This window comes from Amblyomma maculatum, chromosome 2, assembly GCF_055883805.1.
Source record: "Amblyomma maculatum isolate TAMU_Amacu chromosome 2, ASM5588380v1, whole genome shotgun sequence".
Lineage (NCBI taxonomy): Eukaryota > Metazoa > Arthropoda > Arachnida > Ixodida > Ixodidae > Amblyomma > Amblyomma maculatum.
The window spans coordinates 174,679,056-174,700,768 of NC_139345.1; the positions used below are offsets into that span (position 1 = coordinate 174,679,056).

General features: G+C 47.2%; 1 protein-coding gene across 3 annotated transcripts in view; it reads left to right on the top strand.

The window, feature by feature from the left end:
- Positions 1-21,713, top strand: part of faf (ubiquitin carboxyl-terminal hydrolase-like faf) — a 241,639-nt gene that overhangs the window by 120,754 nt on the left and 99,172 nt on the right. For all 3 annotated transcript variants that reach the window (XM_084595526.1, XM_084595528.1, XM_084595527.1), the window contains 4 exons: positions 7,649-7,786; positions 10,534-10,692; positions 11,543-11,881; positions 16,524-16,625. In XM_084595526.1, the coding sequence (XP_084451652.1) occupies positions 7,649-7,786; positions 10,534-10,692; positions 11,543-11,881; positions 16,524-16,625 (738 nt within the window). The remainder of the gene's footprint in view (positions 1-7,648; positions 7,787-10,533; positions 10,693-11,542; positions 11,882-16,523; positions 16,626-21,713) is intronic.

The window sequence follows — 21,713 nt, forward strand, 5'->3', positions numbered from 1 at the left end:
TGCAATATCGTCATCGTGAGCACCGATGAACGAACGTAAGGTGTCGAGAGCATCAAGCACATCCCGCGGACTTGCCTCCTTTTTCTCGAGCTGATCGTCGTCGCCTTCGTCGTCACTCTCCTCAGTTATGCTGCACACATTCTTGATGATAGTGTCATCTGTCTCTCTGCTCATAGACAATTACATTTTCATCCACAAAGAGGAAGTTGTCCAACGCCTCCGGCACAGTCTCGTCGACACCGCGCAGCTCCTGCCATGCGCTAACCAGTGCGGCCCTTTCTTCTGGCAGCTGCGACCCTGGCGATGCGGCGGGTGCGAGCTGCTCAGTAGCGAACCCCGCGTGCTGAAACGAGTTTTGAACAATAGTTGCTCTTGTTGCCGTCCACGCCGCGGCCACCATTTCCAGGGCCAATAACAAATCAACTTCCAACGGGCGCTTCATCTCAATGTTCAAGAGCAGCCGTTGAAGAAGCCTCCCTCGGTACGTGCACTTAACACTTCGTATCACACCTTGGTGCAAGGGCTGAATCACGGAGGTACAGTTCGGGGGAAAAAATATCAGGCGGATGTTGGTCAAAGCTGTGTCATCAACGTGATGTGCACTGCAATTATCCAAGAACAGGCACACAAACCTTCCTGCCTTTCGCATATCTCCATTGAAGGCGGCCAGCCAACTCCCAAAGATGGCGCGGGTCATCCAGGATTTATGGTTGGCTGTGTATTGCACGGGCAGCCTGCGACCCCCTTTAAAGCAACGTGGCTTTTTACTGCGGCCGATGACGAGGAGCGGACGCTTATCGGAGCCGTCCATGTTGGAACACAACAAAATCGTGATGCGTTTTTTGCTCTGCTTTCCACCATGGCATCGCTGCCCTTTTAGTTCCAATGTTTTTGACGGCAGCATTTCATAGAACAGGCCAGTTTCATCGGCGTTGTAAATGTCGCAGGGCTTGTATTCAGCTTCGATGCCTTCGTACGTCTTTCGCATCCAAGTTGATGCCGATTCCGCATCGACGCTTGCAGATTCACCCGAAAGTACTTTAGCAACAATATTATGCCTCGCCTTAAAACGGCTCAGCCAACCGGCACTCACCTTGAAATTGTCGTGCCCTAATAGGCAAGCGAAGCCGAGGGCTTTTTGCTGCACTAAGGCCCCGGACAGCGGCACCTTGTTGGCTCTCTGTTCTAAAAACCAGGCATACACAGCCTTGTCGACATCTTCAAAAGTCGCTGTTGTCATAGTCTTGTGCTGCGCACGTGCTCCATTCTTCAGGGCAGCCAAGATGCTGTCTTTGCACTTCAGTATTGTCGACAGCAAACTGCACGGAATTCCAAACTCTTCCGCAATATCCATCTTCTTCCTTCCTTTGGCAGCTTGTGCGATGAGTTCAGCCTTCTCCTGAAGCGTCAAGAACTTCCGCTTTTTGGTCGGAGGAGGCATCTTGTCAGCACGTCGGTACGGCAACGTCGGCTCGCCAGACAAAGAAACAGTGAATGCGTGGCCTGCTGGCATGGAGAAAACAACAAACATTCATGATGGCGATACGATGATGGTGATGGTGGCGCTGCCCTCTGGCGCGGCAAAGCCACAAGTTAAACATAATAGAATAAAAAATTTAAAGAAACAAAAACCATTGCCCGTCATCGCACTGTACAGAAAAATTTTGGCAACAAAAAAATAACTCATCACGGACATGCCCATTTGAACTGGTTGCCAACAAATCATAGCCCGCCAAATTAATTTTTTTGTTTTTCAAACGACAAGCGCGCAGTCGTCATCATCAGCAACTTGTAAACAAACATGGCCGCGTGCGTAAATGTGCTTGTTGGTAGCGTGGAAGCGCCAAAAATGTTAAAACTGGTGTACTAAGACGCATTCCAGTGATTTAATTTCCTGCAATGGCTTACGCACGAAAAAAATGTGTGGACTGCTACTTGAGAAACTTTCGTTGTTGCGGGATTGAAGTCTGAAAGCGTTTCGTTGTTGAGAGAGATGAAATGCATTGAATCTTATGAACGTTGGCCGGGGCCACTAAACTGTTTCGTTCCACCGAGAAATTCGTACTTGCGGTTTTCGTTATTGCGGGGTTCAACTGTATAACTTTCAGAAGATCGGAAAAAATGTCCGAAATAACTGAAAGCACGAATTATCGAATGAGCCTGAATAAACTGCCAAAAATTATTTGCAGCACAGTAATTTTATGTGATGACCACCTCTACGATGGATGTCTGCATTTTAAAGGGGTCATGGGTCATAAAACTAATTTTGTTATTTACCACCCAAATTCGATCCGACCTCAAAGAAATGTTCAGTTGTTTCTGCTGATTTCAAATATGCAAAAATTTTCTTTCTGGGAGAATTTGCGAGGTATATAAGAAGTGTATTAGAGAATTACTGTTATTGTCTGCCCAAACATATCGTGGAAAAAAAGCTCATCAGAAACTTTGTAATATACAGGTGGATACCTTATTATAAATTATAAGGAATAAAATTTTGAAAGCAGTTTTCAAATTGAGCCAATATTAGAGATTTAGCAGCTTGTTGGGACTCAGCATTCACAGCCATGGCAACTATACAAGAATTTCAAGATAAAATAAAAAATTAAAGGTGAAAATAAAAATGGGTGCACAGCATTGCATGCATCACAATACACAAGGAATTATAGCTCCAGCTACTCTAGTTGCTGAGATATCCTTTGGGCAAACTTGTAGTTCAACATAAAATAGTTTTGAGAAAAGGTAAAAAAATGCACCAAAGTAATTTTAAGGGTTGAAAGCGAGAAATATTTTGCACAGTTACATTTGAAAAAGCCGCCTAACAAACCCCAGGTAAGGTCTTCCTCATAGGAAACTGCAATGTTTCCTGAATTGCTCACGTTCAGTTTGGTGTACAGATTGTGAACTGACTGTGTGCACTTGTGTTTTTCGGTTGCATTACTGGCAACAAGTGTCGACTTGTTTTTCACATAAGCCTGCCACGTTCACGGTGGCCGGCAGTCATTTCTAAAAATACATAATTCAAAGTCGTTAGTGATTGTCAGTAGCCTGCATCGCACGTGTCATGAAAACATTCACAATGAAGGGTTGTTTTTTAGTGCCCTCGATGCACGGTGAACTGACGACGTCTCGCCGCAGCCTTTGCGCACGAAATGCAATTTCAATGCAAGTTCGTATTCCGGCTTATATTCAATTAATTTCAGAGGACCACAAATAGTTCACAAAGTTTAAATTCCTAACGGAGAACGAAGTTCTGATGGGTGGACGAGTTACGACGGCGGCACTGTCAGTGAGAAATTCATTCTTCCTGTCCATTGCTGCATTTGAAGCCTGCTGTTTTGTCTTGTCCACTGCTGTTTTCTGCCGCTCTTTAGTTTCTCTGGGCTGCAGAGATGCTGTGTCGGGGTGTACGCAGATGCCGCCGGAGGTACTTTTGGCTGCCGGCAGCATTAAGCCTACCGCGATGGGTTCGACGCCGCAGTCCTCGGATGCAAATTCGTCATCTTGTGCGTCCCGGGATGTCTTCATCGTGAAGTTTTTTGGTCCGCGAATGAAAAACTCGCGTTCTTGCCAAGCTTGTTTCTGGGGTGAAATTTCACCGCTGGTCGATGCATCTCGTGCTGCTTTAATCACAATAGAGAAACAAAACGGCACTGCCTCTCGCGCTAGGCTGCGACCAAGTGCGTCATGCTGACGACAGAGGCCTATTCAGTCATTAGAGTAGTGGCCTCATGTCATGTGCTCCGAGCACGGAGCAAGAAACCATTTAGGAGGCAAAACTTTCATCAGTGCAAGCAAGCGCAGGCGACCAGATAAGGTCACAATTGTATGTGCCGACGGCACGGAGCATGACGGGGCCGTATGCAGTGGCAGCGGCATGCGGCACGTTGTAGAAGCTGCAGCAAAAAAAAATAAATAATAATAATAAATAAAAAAAAATGCAGTGCCCGTGCAGGTGGCTCCAGCGCGCTCTCCGGCGGCGCGCCTTCAAAGCAGACGACGCAGGTGTTTGCTTCAGCGGGCATGCCATAACGTTGTAGTTGTGCACCCTTAAGTCAAACAGCAACAGTTCTTGTCGGTGCCTGTTCGAGGGCCATAATACTAACAGCGCTGCTACGTGCAGTGCGGCCTTCTTCGGAATTTGCTAGACTAAGATGGGACGCAGGTTTTTTGTTGAAAATTGCAAAAGCGGTACAAGTCTTGCAAGGAGAAGGTGAGCATCTTCAAGGCACCGAATGATCCTAAGCGTCTGCAAGCATGGGCTGCGGCAATCCCTGGGGCGGCCGTAAGCTCACATTGAGCTATTAAAGCAGCGTTTGCTCAAAGTAAAAGGAGAGTTGGTAATAGGGTGGTTCTATATAGCTGTCCACAAAGAAGATCAGAAGAATGCCGGTGGCTTGAAGGTATGCCCCAAAATAACAAGCTGCTACATACGCCCCTCAAACATGGACCTCATGCATGTCAAACTCGCAACGCAGGTCTTCAGCCAATTCATGGCTTCTGCCATCAAGCACTACAGTGAGCGGAACGTGTTCAAAGCACTGGAGGTGGCGGATAGTGTGGATTTTACAGAACGTGTCAGTGATCTATTTGACGCAATGAACAGGCGACACCTCAGAGACACTGTGCGCAAAGAAGGCAAAGACATTCTTGTGCTGAAGGAATCTCTGAAATGGCTCAACGACTGAAAACGCAATCTCAACTCTGGTGCTATCAAAGAAGTGTTTCTGACTCCATTAACAGCCGTAGGCCTCTGAGTATCCATCTTATCTACGTTAGACCTGACAGAATATTTGCTTAACGTATGTGGCTTGAAATATGTTCTCACTGCAAAATTCAATCAAGACCTTCTAGAACGATTTTTCGGAAAAGTCGACAGGCAGCCAGTGAAAATGACCACCCCAACATGCCAACGTTCCTTCAGCTGTACAGAATGCTCGTTGTGTACAGTCTGCTGAAACTGCCTATGCTCGGCAACTGCGAAGCGGGAGCGGAAGCACCTGTTATACCTGTTATTGATTTTGCTGCCTTCAGAGCTGTATTCAAGAACAAGAAATCCTAACATCGACATGCTCAAAGCAAAGCTCGACGAGCTCATTGAAACTGAAGAATGGGACTGTGACGATATTGTCCAACACTACTACCGCAGTGCCGATGTTGTCGACGCCATCCTGTACTATGTAGCAGGGTTCGTCAGCTGAAAAATGACGAAGTTGCTTCCCTGCGCAAAATGCAAAGTCTCTCTCAGTCACAACCATGAGTAGGCCGGAGGCAGCGCTGACACACTGCAAGACACGAGGTGGTCTCACACACCTCAACTCGCAATTATACGAAATGCTTTGTGTGTTGAGAATTTCTTTTCGAAGAGCATGGACGACTGCGATGTGTTCTGGAGCACCATTGAGCATGTTTTCGACAATTTCACGCTGACCTTTCCATCGCTCAAGAGGAAAGTATACAACATTTGCATCTTGCCTGTACTCACCTATGGGGTTGAAACGTGGAGGCTAACCAAGAGAGTTCTACTTAAGTTGAGGACAACCCAGAGGGCTATAGAACGAAAAATGGTAGGGGTAACATTAAGAGATAGAAAGCGTGCAGAGTGGGTCAGAGAAATAACTCAAGTTACCGACATTCTAGCGGACATTGAGAAGAAATGGACATGGGCAGGACATGTAGTGCGAAGAGAGGATAACCGACGGTCGCTGAGGGTAACGAACTGGATTCCAAGGGAAGGAAAGCGTAGCAGGTGGCGGCAGAAAGTTAGGTGGGCGGATGAGATTAAGAAGTTCGCAGGGGTCAAGTGGATGCAGCTAGCACAGAACCGGGTTAAGTGGAGAAATATTGGAGAGGCCTTTGCCCTGCAGTGGGTATAATCAGGCTGATGATGATGATGATGATTTCCATGCAGTGAGCACAAGAATGAGGCCATTGCAAAGATACTGCAGTATTACGCCGTTATGCGTATGCACTGCCTCTGTATACCTCCATGTGTGTGTGGATGTGTCTGTCGTGTGACTTATGCGTGTGATTAAGTAACATTCATTTATAGTAATCTGTGTAAACTATATTTTGCGAGCCTTCTTTGTAATACATGTTGACAGTGCATTTCTGCTGTCCTTAAGGGACAGTGATATTCGTATTTGTATATTATTACCTGTGCGCCTTTTCTTGCGGTAAAAGAGCGCAATGCGTGTGCAGTACGCTCAAAAAGCACGAGGTGGTGGGCGATATAAAGCGCTTTACACGCTTTCCGTTGCAATCTCTTATTCTACCGACCAAGTTGTAGCCGCTTGTTGCCTTCTCGACTGCCGTGTATTCATAAAAGCTGCACCGTTCGATGCCCGCATTCTCCTCTAGCAGATGAAACTCAGCGTGGTCACATACTCGACAAATGTGAAGGCAAGTGCCAGCAGCACTTATACCCATCCAATCAAAGTCATCGCGTGGGTGTCAAACAACAGCCCTACTACAACTAGAAGCTACAGATCATCTTATAGCGGTCATGGAAAAGAACGCATTTTATTTTTTACTGGACTCAAATGGTTGAAGCGAGCGAGAGTGCCCTCAATAGAAGTCAGGCGTGCTCGGCCGAACGGGAGCAACACCCTTGACCTGTTGCCTTGGCAACCAAAATGGCGGTAATTTCTTTCCAGGCCGCCAGCATGATAGTGGCTCCGCGGGCTTGTGATCTTTTCTGGTTGCCGCAAACAGCGGAGTTTCCACTTCTAAAGGTTCCTCGCTCCGTGGCCCTGAGTAACGGATAGGATTGTGCATTGGGACGTTTTTTTGGTGTGTTCTTTTTTCTCTCGCCTATAAACGGTCTAGAATGGCGGTGGCGGGAATTTGAAGTGCGAAAGTTGCTCTTTCAACCGAGACCAAGATGACTTCATAGCATACGGGGTACAGGAGCTGCGCAGTTCAAGAAAATTGCCATTTTGGCATCGATTTCGGTTTCAATTCGGTTAGCAGCGACAACATAAATGGTGCTTTTGGGCAAAATGCTGAACTTAGAACTGTGAAGTTTAGCAGACAGGTGGAGAACTGGCTGCAGACTTCGAAATGAATATTTTGAAAAAATATATTTTTCATTCACGATTTTTTGGTTTCTATGACCCGTGTGCCCCCTTAAATGAAAGCGAAGAAGGAACGTTTTTTTCCCGGTTGTTTCAATTGCTTCACTTTGCGCGCACTGTCAGGAAGACCTTCTTTGCAAAAGCGAAGGTTCCTCTATACAAAATGGCCCCATCTTTTTTTGAAGATGCTTCACTGCTCCGCCCATGCAGTCATGCATTGCAGTGAAGCGTGCAGTGAGGGGAATCTGTGGTGAATTAGAAAATGTATTCGATAATTTCAAATGTTGAGAACTTTTGAATATCAATTAATCGAATGCAAATCGAAAACAAGTATATTTGGTTCGCATTAAAAATGTCAAATGTTGACACACTCCTAATTTGATAGTCTATCCATATCTCTACAGCCAGTAGTATGTTTTGAGCCAACATCTAGCCAACCATGCTCGAGGTTAAGCATTCCCTTGATAGATGAAGTGCTAATAAAATCTCATCAGCAACCACACACTGGGTTCATTTTCGAGGGTGGACCACTATGTGGGAATGCCTGATGCAGTGTGTGTTGTTCTCCTCTGCAGCACCTGGAAGAGCGTGCAGGCAGCTGCCAGGAGCTGTTTGGGCTGCTGTGTCGGCTGCTCGGGGCCGCCTGTCGCTGCCCCCTGCCCGCCTTGCAGCAGCTGCTAGACGACGAGATTGCCTGGCTCAAGAGGATACGGGTGTGTCTTTCCTCGCTCAAAATCTTTGGACATGCCACAAATGGCTGGCCAGTGACCAGACCGTCTTGGGAGGCGGTCTCATGTGGCGCAGAAACTTGGAGCATCCAAATAAACGAGCTTCTGATGCCACTGACTTAAATGGGCACTTATCAGGACTCTAGTGGCAGTCAGAATTATCGAATTAGTGGGGTTTTACTCTACACTTTTGAGGGCGATGAAGCCTTGGGTAACAGCAGTGGCGGCTTTGGAGCTATGTTTTTGTAATACAGTCAAACCCACTTATAACAATACCGGCTTTAACAATATATCGGATATAACAACGGCCAGCCGCCGCACCGTCAGGTCTGACATATGTTTTACGTTAAAATAAATGCTTATTACAGTGATGTCATAATAAATTATCGGTTATAACAATCAAATATGGTTACTGAAAGTAAACAAAAACGCAGAAATGCGGGGACCACAAAAGCGCACGCGTACGCAGAGACAGCGGGTCAAGCCAATGCGTTGGTCGGGTGCACCTGGCAAGCTTGCATGCCACGTAGACACAGGGTAGGACGGAGCGCTTTCTCACGCGGAGGAGGAGGGTAGGTGTAAGGTGCTGCTAGGCACAGCTGTTCTGAGAAAGAGCTTTGAGTGCTCCCTCTCAAGACCACCCGTGGCCTAGTGATCACGCATCCTCACTGCCTCTGCACAGTGAGGCTGTCCATTTTGAGGGTGCGCTGACTGTGGTGCGCAGCCCTACCCTCCCCTATTTGCTTTGTCCAGGCCCCCGCTTTGCTGTTGCACATGTTTTGGAGCAGGCATGCAGCAGCGTTCGTGCATGTATCTTTCTATCGGGGTTCTCCTAGTGTGCCATCATTGTTGCCACGGTTTTGCTGGCCCTGGATTTTTCGTGAATTGCACTAGAGGATCCTTCTTCAGGAAGCACGACACAACTGGCGCAGAAGAGGAAGTGAACGGCAATACCGCTAGAAGTTAAGTGGGACATTGTATGGTGAGCACAAGGACGGCGTAAAAATGTGCAACTTTGTGCGCAAGTATGGCCTGACACAACCGACAGTATTGACAGTCATCCACAACGTGCTCAAGATTGAGAACGAGGGCAGCACTGGAAAAGGGTTCGACACGGGCCTACAAAGACGCAGAACAGGTCAAAACCAGCGGTTCTTGAACGCCCATTCAGCGCACCTGCCGATTAGTAGCCCGATTTTAGCGGAGAAGGCGAAGCATTTTGCACACCTCCTGCACAACACCGATTTCCAGTCTGATTCAATAGTTCAAGGAGGGACATAGAATCATCTACAAGGCAGCCACGGATGAGGCAGGATTGCTTGATGTCGATGCTTGGCAGAAGTGTCATGAGGAAACACTGCCGAGAAGCATACGCAGACCAGGACTTTTACAATGGGATGGGACTGTGGTTTTTTCAGTAGCTACAATCAGACTCATGCTGTCAAAGGCGATCCCTGTAAAGGTAGCAAGTAAAGCAATTGCATGTGACCGTTTTCTTGTACGCCAACATGGACGGCAGTGATAAGTGCCCTGCCTTCGTCGTAGGGAAATACAAAAATCCCCGCTGTTTTCGTGGTGCAGCGAGGATCCCGGTTCGCTACCGTCATAATGGAAAAGTATGGGTGAGGTGCGAACCTTTCCGCGAGTTGCTGGTCGAGTGATCAGCGGATGCAGCACAAATGCATGAAGGTGGCATTGGTGCTCGACAATTGCACTGTGCACCAAACAGCTCGGAAGCTCTCGCATCTGGAAGCTATCTTTCCTCCCACCTAACCGTCGCCTCGCCATTTCCCCGTTCCCCTGCCACCATTTCTGCTGACCTGGACGCGTGTGCTGTGATACTGTTGGCGATGTCAACTCCATCGCACAAAGTGCAGAACAGTTTTGACAGAAATGAAAGTCAAGATTTTTAGCATGGTCAATAGCAGGCACAGAAAAATGATGTTGTTTCATACTTCAGTGTTGACTTTGTTGATGATCTTGAAAAGAAAGCATCCAGTTCGGATGTTCCTGTGAAGAATGATAGGAAGCGTTTTAGACCTTGTCATCGTGTCAACTGGCACTTCTAGATGGTTGGTTAGAGTGTGCCATCTCTGCTGATGAAAGCTTGGATGTGAAATGCTCCACCAGATGAGTCCTGTAGACGATGCATGTAGGGGTGATTTCGGTGAAGGGGAAAGTGAAGAACAAGCTCTAAACAGCACAAAAGCTGCCAGTATGGCCAGGAAATTCAGTGGCTAGCTAGGAAAAGTACCTGTGGGCTGACATCGAGGTGCCATCGTATTACATTAATTTTGTCGCAAGTTTTGCCCTCTCAGATACTGTTGAGGGCAGCTGAATGATTACGTCGTTTTTTTAAAATAAATCTGTTTGTGCATGGGGCCAGCATTCCTATTTGTGAGTTCGTTTTTACTCTGAAACTCGGAACAAAAGGGGAGATCTTACGTCTTCACACTGAGCTTTAAATTCACAAATTTTGTGTTTTTGTGCATTCTTTTTTTGTTCATCTTACAGTACCCTTTGCTGGGGTTTGTTTGCAGCCTGGTTTGCAAAATTTGTGTGCATACTTTAGGACGAATACTGGATGTGACGAACAAACGTCTACTCAAAATCTGACTTGGTCATAGTGGCGTTCGACTGTACTTCTTTTTTCCGTTCTTGCTTCTAAGTACATTGTTTTCAATCTCATCGACTGTTTGCTATGGTAACCATTGTTGCCCGTTGTGTTCCAGGAAAAAGTGCAAGAGACGGGTGGCCTGTCGGCTGCCGAGGAGTCCCTGCTGGAGGGCCACCTGGGCGTGGCGCGAGAACTTGTGTCTCTGCTCTCACCGGCCGACAAACACCACATTGGCTCAGACCTCAGCAACACGGTGCGGGGGAACCTCGTTAAGGTGAGCCTAGATACGGGCTGCTTGTTTGTGTTCACTGGTCCTTCACTAACCTCCAGCACTGCAGAGTTTTAATACAGCGCAGTCTCCATGATCTGATTATGGGTGGCAAGAATTTTGGTATAATAAGAGTCTGTACAGTTTAATAGCTCAAGTGCAACATATGCATTGTTACTGAGAGCTAGTAAAGCATAAGGACGAGTCTTGCTAGCCACACACGCACTAGTCCAGCAGACGTGACTCAGCCACTTAATGCACTAGCGGGGAGAAGACAAAGAAGACCAGTGGTCGCAATATCAACTAAGGCCGACCGCATAGCAGTGCCAGTAAATGGCTTACGCTGTGGCAATAAAGGATTTGGGATTATTCTGAATCAGTGGCACTAAGGGGGATACAAATGCGCAAGTTGGGAAAAAACCCGCAAGTTCAATGCACTGCCCTCACATCGCCAGCGCTACAACTGTCAATTGCACAGGATGCAGCGCAAGCACTGAGCGGTGACATTCAGTTGTAAATAAATCGCATCAGGCATAAAGAGATATATATGTGAATGCATTTCCCGAGTTTGGCATGTCGACTACCGTATCAACCGTGTTATAGGTCGAGTAGGAATGTAGGTCGACATCTGTAGTTCGCAGGTGTGCGTGTATCTTAATGCTGCCTGCACATCAGCAATACTGCCAGTCTCACAGTTTGCCCTGTGAGCAGTAAACAGTTGCATGCATCCGCAAATATAAATTTCGTGAGCTGTGAATAAATCTGCACTTCTCGTACTGCGTATGGACCTTGGTTCAAGAGGCACAGAGAGTGCGTGGTTGAACTACAGCTTCCTCCCTTGCGTGTTTGATTGCAGGAGCTGCTGGAAGACTTTGCCTTTCCAGCATCTCGGGTGGAGGCGCAGCTGAGGAGCGGTGCAGCGGGGGATGGGGGTGGTGCAGTGTCAGCCGTGGCCGTGTGCCCGGGCCCCGATGCGCTGCGTGCCGCACTGGACCTGCTGGTGGCCCTGTGCACGCAAAGCCCCGAGAACCTGGCGGCGTGTGCTGCCCTCCTGTCGGACATGTTCTATGCAGAGGGGCAGCCTCCACTGCAGGAGTGGGAGTACCTGCCTCCCGTAGGTCCCCGACCCCGGGGCGGCTTTGTGGGCCTCAAGAATGCTGGTGCCACTTGCTACATGAACTCGGTCCTCCAGCAGGTGGGTGACAGTGCACGAACTGCGCCGTAGGTGAGACGCCAAAGGTAGCGATGCAATGGCTATGCGCTAGGCTACGAGATAACTGGGTTTTGCATCCCACAGGAGGGGGAGATTGAATAGGCTCACATGGGCACAGGAGATCAACCGCAGTGCCACAGAAGTCTGGTAGATTCTTGGCTGCCTGATAGACTGAATAATTTGGTTCGCTCAAAAGGCTTGGCTTGTTTCTAGTTTAAATTAGGAAATTCAGAGGGTTGTCAGTTCCAGTTATTACTAGGGCCTTTTACTTTATGCGGCAGAAAATTTGAAATTCTATGAATTGAGATTTAATCTGGGAAATTTTAGGAGATATATTTCTTTTAAATAATGCTGCAGAATGCGCATACTTTTTATTGCTAACTGAGGTGTATTTTGTACAGTTTTTTACCTTTTATGGCTTTCCAAGCTAGCGACCTTCACCACTGGACTTGAGAGCCATCAGGAGAAATTAGAAGCCAGCTTTTTAATAACTTTAAGCTAATCTGCATAGTGTTCAACTCTAAAGAAGGTGGCTATGGATATGCAGTCGGACCTCGTTATAGTGAAGTAGTACAGGTCGCGAAAATTTGTTCATTATATCCGATATTCGTATTTTCCACTCCTGTTACAGCCCCTTATGGTGGCTGACAGTATTAATAAATGAAATGAAATGAAGTGTGCACCCAAATTCCTGTAAGTACTAAGTCTGCTAATAAAACAAAACAAAATGTACACTAAGGTGGACAAACAAAGGTACGAAAGTGCACAATCTGTGTTTGTTATAGCGAAGTTCGGCAGTATTAAGTGTCCTGGCTGAATGGAACTAAAAAAAATAGAGGTGGCACTTTGGCCACTAAAGTGCAGTGAGGCAAAAACCTTTATAGCATGGTGGTTGTTGAGTCTTTTGGTATTTTATGTGATCTTTACTTAACTGTGGATGACTGCTTACTGACTCCTTAGTGCCTGTTAAGGGAGGACGAGGGTCTTAAAATTAACTTTTTTAGTTATGGCTAGAATCTCACGAAACTTTGCACACAGATGTGGTTTTCTCTCCTGATTTCAAAAATGTAATTATAATTGAGCTGGTGGTATTAGATCAAAAGTTATCTAACAGAGTCCAGAGCATAATTAGTGAAATTCTTACACAGCTTTAATGAACTTTCTCATTGCATTTCGTTGCTTTTAATTACATAGATTGATAGCCAAAGACTTCCCATACCCGATGACATCCTTCGTTTTCCTCAAAAAGGCATGTCATTCTCACATACTATGGTGAGAGTAAAAGGCTGCATTATTTGAAACGAACTCATTAAGCTAATCTCAAATTGACATTTATCCATTGCCTAAACTAAAAAACTAAAAATGTCATCGGGTACTTCATTTCTCTCTGAAGAAAATGGTACCAAAGTTATTTGTGTGAACTAAAAAGAAGTTATCAAAATCCTGCGTAAGACTGTAGAGATCGACCAAAAATATGAAACTGAGAAAACGGCATTTGAAGTTTGACCACATATTATAACTTGAACAATCAGTAGCCTCACTGTGATATTTCTCACCAAAAATGTCATGCTCTTTCCATTTCCAAAACTGTCTTTGGATTTTGAATATGTCAACTAAAACTGAATCTATCACCAGTACTCGTGGCCAAGGTAGTGTATGCCATTAGGAAATCAGCAAAATTTTTTGACATGCAATATTATTTTAATGGCAACTTGAAAAAATCTCGATAGTGATGTAGGTGTTGGATCACCCCCTGATCTTTTCATTATGACTGCAGTGGTGCTAAATTTGTCATTGTCACTCGGCGACAATGTAGAGAAAAAGCACAGTAAGGCTGAGTGCAGTGTCCAGAAACAGCACTGAGAAAAACGTATTTGCATTTTGAGACAACCTTTAACTTTTGCTACACTGCAGCTATGGTAATATAAATGGAATCGTTGTGAGGCTTTGTTCTTTATGAGGAAGGCTATATACTAAACATATAACAGTACCCTCCCCAAATACTGGTAAAAGCTTGCCACAAAGTCTAAGTATACCGCCACTAGAACCAGCGGGAGAAGCTTCATTTACAACTTCATATGCCTGTGGCAGTGCCCTTCAAGGCGAACAGATACTCAAAATTACGATAAAACGGTCTTGCAATATTAATAAACCTGCACAAAGTTTAAGGCTAAAGCACAGCGGCATACTGGAATGACCTAATAAATTGGCTAATGTTGCAGAATGAAACTTTGCTACTTTGCTGTACAGCGCATGCAGGGCCGCACGCGGAGTCCCTTGCTGGAGCTAAAGCTCGAACTTTCACACCCCTTGAGCGCAGCGACGCGATTACTTAGACAATCTGAAAAAAAAAAAAAAAAAAAAAAAAAAGCGAAACGAAACTGTCTGCGGAAAATGAACGCGGGTAGCGGCGCGATGTCAGGCTCGCCTGTCATCGGAGGCGACGTGATAAAAAAGCAACGAAGTGGTAGCGTCGGTGAGGACCATGAGTATCATCTGAACAGTTAAATCTATCGATGCTATCTTTGATGCCTCTGAACCGCTCGCAAACGATTATATGCCGCCGGACGTGCTGCAGCTAGGTCGGAGAACACGCCGCGCGACCCTGGCAGCGCGCCGCCGCACTCGTTCTTCGATGCGCACTCGCTAGGCGCTTCCGTTTTTCAATACACTCCCGATACGGCTACGTCTACCGAGCTACGTCTAAAGACCAGCACCGGCTGCGGGAACGACTGATAACGATCGCGAAAGCGCATCATAAGCGAGCGAAACAGCAGCCGCGACAAAGAACGTTAAAAACAAGCAAAAAAAAAAATGGCAAGTCAGTCGCGCTGGCCAATGGAAAGCGCGAGACAAGGGGCTCGCTTCGCGAGCGCGCACAACAGCCAATCAGCGGACCGGAAACTGCTTTCCGAAAACCCGCGACGGTGGTCGTTCTGTTTGAGCGACGTCATTTGGAGATGTCGCAAAATGCGCACAAAGAAACAAGCTTCAAAACAAGTCCAAGATGGCGGGGGCCAGCCGGCTGCTTCACCCGCACACACAATTCACCCTTTTTTTGGCCATTTCGAGGCTCCCGTGGCGTTTTAAAAGTCGATTCTACCGTATTTCCCGATCGAATTCAGTGTTGATATTTTGAAGGCTAGTGCTCAAAGGTACAGACATTCCGAAAATGCATTTTTCTCAAAATCAATTTTTCGCCCATTTTTGACCAGTTTAAGACCCGCGTCCCCCCTTAAATGATTTGACAAGTCTAACATAAAAGGTTTATAACTTTCTGTGGAAGCACGCGCGGATGCATACTCCTGAGCCTATGAAGGCTCACTTTGGTGTTTGTTGGTGCGCGTTTGTTAAAATGCCCATTCAAGTGTGGGATTGAACGTACGGTGTCGCTCCTACCACGCTGCGTTCTCATAGCCACGTTACATTCTGAAACAAGCCAGAAGCACCTGAAATTCAGCGCGCACAACCAATCTAAGTTTTTTTTTTTCCCATTGCGCCACCACCCTCTCCCTATGACTGATTGCGCTGCCGCCTTCTCCTATGACTTGACGTTGTTGCTAGGATGCGCCATGACTTCGGCGGCGGCAGTCTCTATGGCAACAGCATTGACATGAAGCTAGACAGGGAGAACTAAGATACGTTTCTGACGTGCCCGGCATGGCTTAGTCTGTTAACGCGCTTGGCTGGTGATCGGAGGGGTAGGAGTTCGATTGCCGCTTGAGCATGATTTTTTTTTCTTAAAGGTTAAATGGTGTGGCGTTCGAGTAAGCGCCAAATGAAAGGCACAGCACAGATGCCTGGATCGGACGCCCGAAGGGGTCGGCTCCATATATGCATGAATTGCCTGGTGACATAATCGGTCATGACCGGATGTGATGTCACAGTGACGTCACACCGGTCATGACATCCCGTCCAGTCATAGCCGATGACGTCACAGTCTCACGGTATCCTGCGGAACCTCACAAAGAAGTGTGACATTGCTCGTGAACAGACAGCACGGCAAGTCATGAGCCACAAAAAAGCTTTCGCCTTATAAAAGGCAGAGTGCTTGAGAGGAGCTAAATTAGCTAGTATATTTAAGACTACTTTTTCTTTTATTCTCCAAAGTTGCTTAGTAAGTGTTAGCTAACTAGCAAACTTTGTAAATATTGGGCGGGGAAAAAAAATTGTCGGTTCGAAAGTTGTGCACCTACAATAGAGCCAGCTGGAATGTTAGCAATTTATGTGGAATTCTTCTCCTTTCCCCTACGGAAAGCACGCCAAATGGAAAACAGACTTTGCAGTGGTGAATCTTGAGCATCCCAAGACGTGTGCCTCCATTTACACTGCAGTGCTAGTTGAGTATGGAAAGAGGAGGAGACATGATTGTTACCTGATGGCCAGTCTGGCAGCTCACATCTATCGGCATGCACCATTGTCTCCACACAACCACACTGCACTCAGTGCAGTGTTGTTTCAGTCAGGGCATGAGCTTGTTGCAATTCAAGGCCTCAGTTAGGATGCCTGCTTATGACCTCTTGTGGACTTAAGGAAAAAAGGCACTGCTGCCAGTGTCTTAAAGAATGCTTGTGAATCAGGTTTGTGTGTATCATCTCACCTGCACCTTGTGGTGGGCTTTCAGCTGTACATGATCGACAGCATACGGGAGGGCATCCTGGCCGTGGAAGGGGCAGCCACCGACCCAAACGAGGACTTCTCGGGGGAAGAGCGGCCCGAGCATGAGGTGGGTGTGAGTGCATGCACCAGCTGCGAGCTGACATATTGGCACAAGCTGGAGAGAAGGCTTTGTATGCCGAAGTTAACAATCGAATTCAAATGGCTGGTTATGCTGGTCAGGCTCTATGGCAACTAAGGACACTGATTATCGAGGGTGATGTCTGTACATGCAGGGCTCTCCATAATTGCAGCAGTTGTGTCATGAACGGTGAGGGTGTAACGGAAAAAAAATGTGGTATCCACGGCACTCGGTACAGTCAAATCTCACCACTTCAAACATGTTGTAGAGTGTAAATGGAGAAGAGACCTGTATAAGCAGTGTGCCAAACTCGAAAACGGGATTTACTTGCTCTAATCTCTGCCAGCCAGCCTGAAGACCAAGCGTTTCAGCCCCAGGCCTCCTGTTAGTCTTTCTCACATGATTTTGCCGAAAAGAGGGGGCACTGCGACAAAGTAAAATATTGTGAAATACCACATTTTCCAGCCTACAGTAAACCTCATTAAAATGTACCCGCTTTATGAAATCTCGTTACTACGAACACCACATTAAAGAATATTTCAAATAAAAAAATTTTTAAGAATCCCTGGCAGATTTGCTATGTTTTCAATGCAAAACTATTTCAGAATTACAAATTTCAAAATAGCGTATATTTCAAAATAATGAATGTATTTTATTTCTTCTATAATTTTGGAACAAATTCGGCTAAAATTAACAGCGCCGCAGCTTGCAATTCTCGCGTGAAACAGAAACTGCCGTTTCTGTGTGTATGATCCGTGGGCTGTAGCTATCATCATCGGCACATCTAGTACCAGATCCTAGCGTCACCACAAAGCTATGGTTTATTACGCAGTAGCCAACAGGCCTAGCCGCCTGCTTTTTTTTCTTGTGTCGTTCGCGGGTCGGTCGTTTGTGCGTTCGAGCGTGCTGGAAGTTTTTTTTTTTTATGCCGCGGATTATTTTATTGCGAAGTTTGTGCGAGAGCGATGATATTAGCCAGCGAAATGCCAAGAAGATATGAACGCAGCCGCTTTCACTGCAAGAAATCGACACAAAGAAAAAGCAATTCAGCCTCTACAGACAGGTAGCATTGCCCTATCGACTGCCGCAATCATTTTGAAAGACCGAAACAAGATTTTCAAACTTCAGGGAACATTGAAGATGAGGTTATATCGAACTCATGTTTTTTTAATTTTTTGCACATTGACAAAGTCCATACTTTCATCGCTCGATGCACTCACACATGCGACGAGGTGTTCGGCAAAGTGGAAGGTGTATGTGCTGTAGTGGTGTAATGTAGTGCACGGTCGTGTTTGCTGCACGCGGCAGAAGAAAATAATTGATTTCTTCAAATAAATTAGCTTTGGAGTTAGTGCAACATTTTCATTTGAGATTTTGCTTGTCTACACACGTGCCCACTGTCAAGGCACGTCATTTGCATACCTAGGTTTGACCACTGGCTTATAATCGCAGATTTTTCATTACAACGATATTTCAAAATAACAAATGATTTTTTGCAATCCTGCGGGATTCGTTGTATCGAGATTTGACTGTAGTTTTGTTTTAAAAGTAGTAAAGTCAAGTCCCCGACTCGACGCCTATCCAATATAAAGCATTTCGCATCCGCATAAACCGTACCAGATTATCGCGGACGTATCGGTCAGCACGTACCATTTTCATTTTTCGTTGTACAATTCACGGCGGTTGTACCGCCTCACAAAAGACTATTTGACTAGCGTTGTGACAAACCTCCATAAACGCGACCAATGCGATAGCAAGCTACATATCCAATGACAGATCGGAGCTAAGTTTACCAAATGCAGCTGCGATGATGATGATGATGATGATACAACTAGCGCCATCTTGTGGCGAGCGCGCCATTGCAAGCCGTAAATTAACCGTAGCCTCTGAGCATCGTGCCGCCTGAGCCAATACGGAGTCATCCACATACTCCGTCCTCCCCTTAGCGGGCCCTATTTTGGACCAGTCCGAGCGACCACCCCTTCTTGCTCCGTGTCCCTTGCACGCCTAGGCCCTAGGCCTTGGTTCACATTCTTTCGCATGTGTGGAGAGGTGACTTTGAGCGGTGTGCGTCGCGAGTTCTCCATCCATCTGCATCATGCCGAAGCTTGAACAGAAACATCGGGTGCTTAGTATAAATGACAAGGTGGAGATTGTCCGTGCCATCGAGAGGGGCAAAAAAAATCTGTGCTCGTTCGTGAGAGAGACTTGCCGCTAACTACTGTGTGTGGCATTTGGAATGCTAGAGAAAGGCTACTCGGCTGTGCTGCCGAGACTGCGAAGACCTCTGGGTGCGATTCTCCAGCTGGAAAACTCATGGCGGCAGGTCGAATCTGCCACCATGCAGAACTGTTTTGAGCACACAGGTTTTCACGAAGTGTGCGCGGGTGACACAGACAACGCAAGCGATATCACCTGCTGTGGACTTGTGCAGGGACAAGGGCATCAAGGACACAGATTCTGCGCGAAGTGGGCTAACCACAACTAGGGAAGAGGACTTCTCTAAATGGCTCATCGACAACGACAAGAGTGGGAGCCTGCTCCGGTTCCTTACCGAAAATAATTTACATGAGTCTCTATAATATGCCTTATGGCAAGCTTGCGTAAAAAATAAATAAAAAAATAACTGCGAAGAGATGTTGAGTACAAGGATAGAGGAGGAGGCGCTGGTGCGGTGGCTGAAAACAGCTTGGCCAAAAAACCTACCATTTAGCAGACTTCTCCTCGTTGAGAAAGTCCTGGTTTTCACCTCGCAGCTCAACCATGACAACTTCGAGTGCAGCAATGGCTGGCTAGCCAGATTCAAAGCAAGGCATGGAATAAGCACGAAGACCGTAGCTGGAGAAGGCGCCACAGCTGACACTGAAGGCTCAGAAGATTGGAGGAATGGCCAGCTTGGACAAATTTTGGAAGACTATGCGCCTGACGACATATATAACCTCGATGAGTCCGCGCTTTTTTTCAAGCTGCTGCCGAATAGAACGCTAGGATTCAAGGGAGAACCATGCACCGGCGGCAAGCATGCCAAGGACCGCATTTCAGTTGCATTCGCATGCAATATGTCTGGAAGCGAGAAGTTGCCACTTCTCGTCATTACCAAGTCAGCCAAGCCAAGATGTTTTAAAGTCGCCCCACTGCCATCAGGAGTCCTTTATAGGAATAGCACCAAGGCATGGATGACTGGGAAGCTTTTCGAAGAGTTATGGGGGTGTTACTCCCGCAAGAATGCGCCACGAGGGGACTAGACGCTAGAGTCGCCTTCTAGCCCCGACGTGCCAGCCCTAGCAGACAGAGCTGTGACCCCCAACCCGCGGTGCGAGAAATCGCCACTGCGGCGGGTTCGGGCCAGAGGGGACAAACACCGAGTTGCGTACTCGAACAAGAGTTTATTGCACTGCTCGAGTACACGGCAAAGGAACAGCAATTAAGAACAACCACCGTGTAGCGAGCGAAAGCCGCGTACGGGGGTGAAATAACAACCACCTAATAGGGAAGCGCGTCAAGTAGGTGAGAGGAAGTGTCTGCTCACCTGACACAGCTTCTCGCTCACATCCCGTTGCGGTGCCTACGGTCAGTGTGCGATTCTCGGTGATGGCGGTGGTCTCCTCGGCGGAAATCATGAACCGCGCGCTGCGCGCCCATTCGCCGAAGACCCAGCGAGTTGCTACAGTCGCGCTCCTCGACACGGAACGGGAGAGGAGGTCTCCCGGTTACGCCGGCAGGAAAGAGGGAAGCCCGCGGCAGCGTCGCCGCAGTCCCGGGAGGCGGCGGGGGGTGGCCAGCGTGCCCTCTCCTCCGCCAACCTCTCTGCCAGCGCGCGTAATCACGCGTGTTAATTACGCGCGGGCGTTATAATGGAGGAAGGGGATTGTGAATCCCCACAGAGTATGTGCGCTTCATTGACCGCCGTTTTGAGGCGAAAGGAAGAAATGCTGTTGTTATTGACAACGCATCGGTGCATGTTGCGGTGAATGGCCTCAAGGTGCTGAAGCTGGTGTTATTGCCACCAAACACCACAGCAATTGCCCAGCCCTTGGACCAGGGCATCATTAGAGCTGTCAAGCAGCTCTACAGGAAGAACCTACTGTGCAGGATGCTGCTTGCACTGGAATGCAGCAAGGTGTACGCCATTGACCTCTGGGTGCGATTCTCCTGCTGGAAAACTCATGGCGGCAGGTCGAGTCTGCTACCGTGCAGAACTGTTTTAAGCACACAGGTTTTCGCGAAGTGTGCGGGGGTGACACAGAAGACGCAAGCGATATCACCGGTGTCCCGGATCAAACGTGAGAACCTTTTGACTGAAGTACTTGAGAGGGAAGGTTCTTCAGAAGGCATTACCTTCTCTGAATTCAGGGACGTTGACAGCGAAGTGGAAACTTCACCAGACATGTCGGATGAAGCCATCGTTGCCTCAGTGGTGGCGGAAGTGGCTCCAATTGACGGTGACGACGATGACACAGAAAGTGTGGAAGACCCGGGCCCAACAGTGATAGAAGCTGCGCCCGCTGTGAGCCTCATGCGGCTGTTCGTCGAAAAAAGGGGACTGGCCAAGAAGCTGGCTCGCGGCTTGAATGAGTTTGAAGCTGCTGTTGTCGCTGCTAGAGCACTGTGGCGTCAGACTAAGATTACCGACTTTAGCAGTGCAAAATAAAGGCTGCATTTTTTTTTTCAACCTTCTGCCCGTTTCTGCTTGTCTTTTGGCAGGTAAGTGGGTAATTTTAGGCTACTCCTGTTAAGCTGTAGTACCGTTTATTACGTGCTTTTTCAGAGTTCCCGCCAATTACAGCTTAACGAGGTTTTACTGTACCGGTAAGGAGACTTTTTCTCTGTACTTTGTTGCACACCGATGGGATGGAGAATGTCCCTGTGATAGAGAGAGCCTTGCTATTGTGGTGTGATATTAAGAGGTCTATTGCAGCTGCAGAAAAGAAGGAAGTAAGCCCCCCAAAATGTGGATCATTTCACAAAGGCCGGAAAAGAGAGGATAGCCCGGCAAAAGAATAGGCACACCCTTGCACTTTGCTCTATCACGTTTTTCCCCTCTCATTCCCACCGGCTCTCTCTGGTTCATTCACG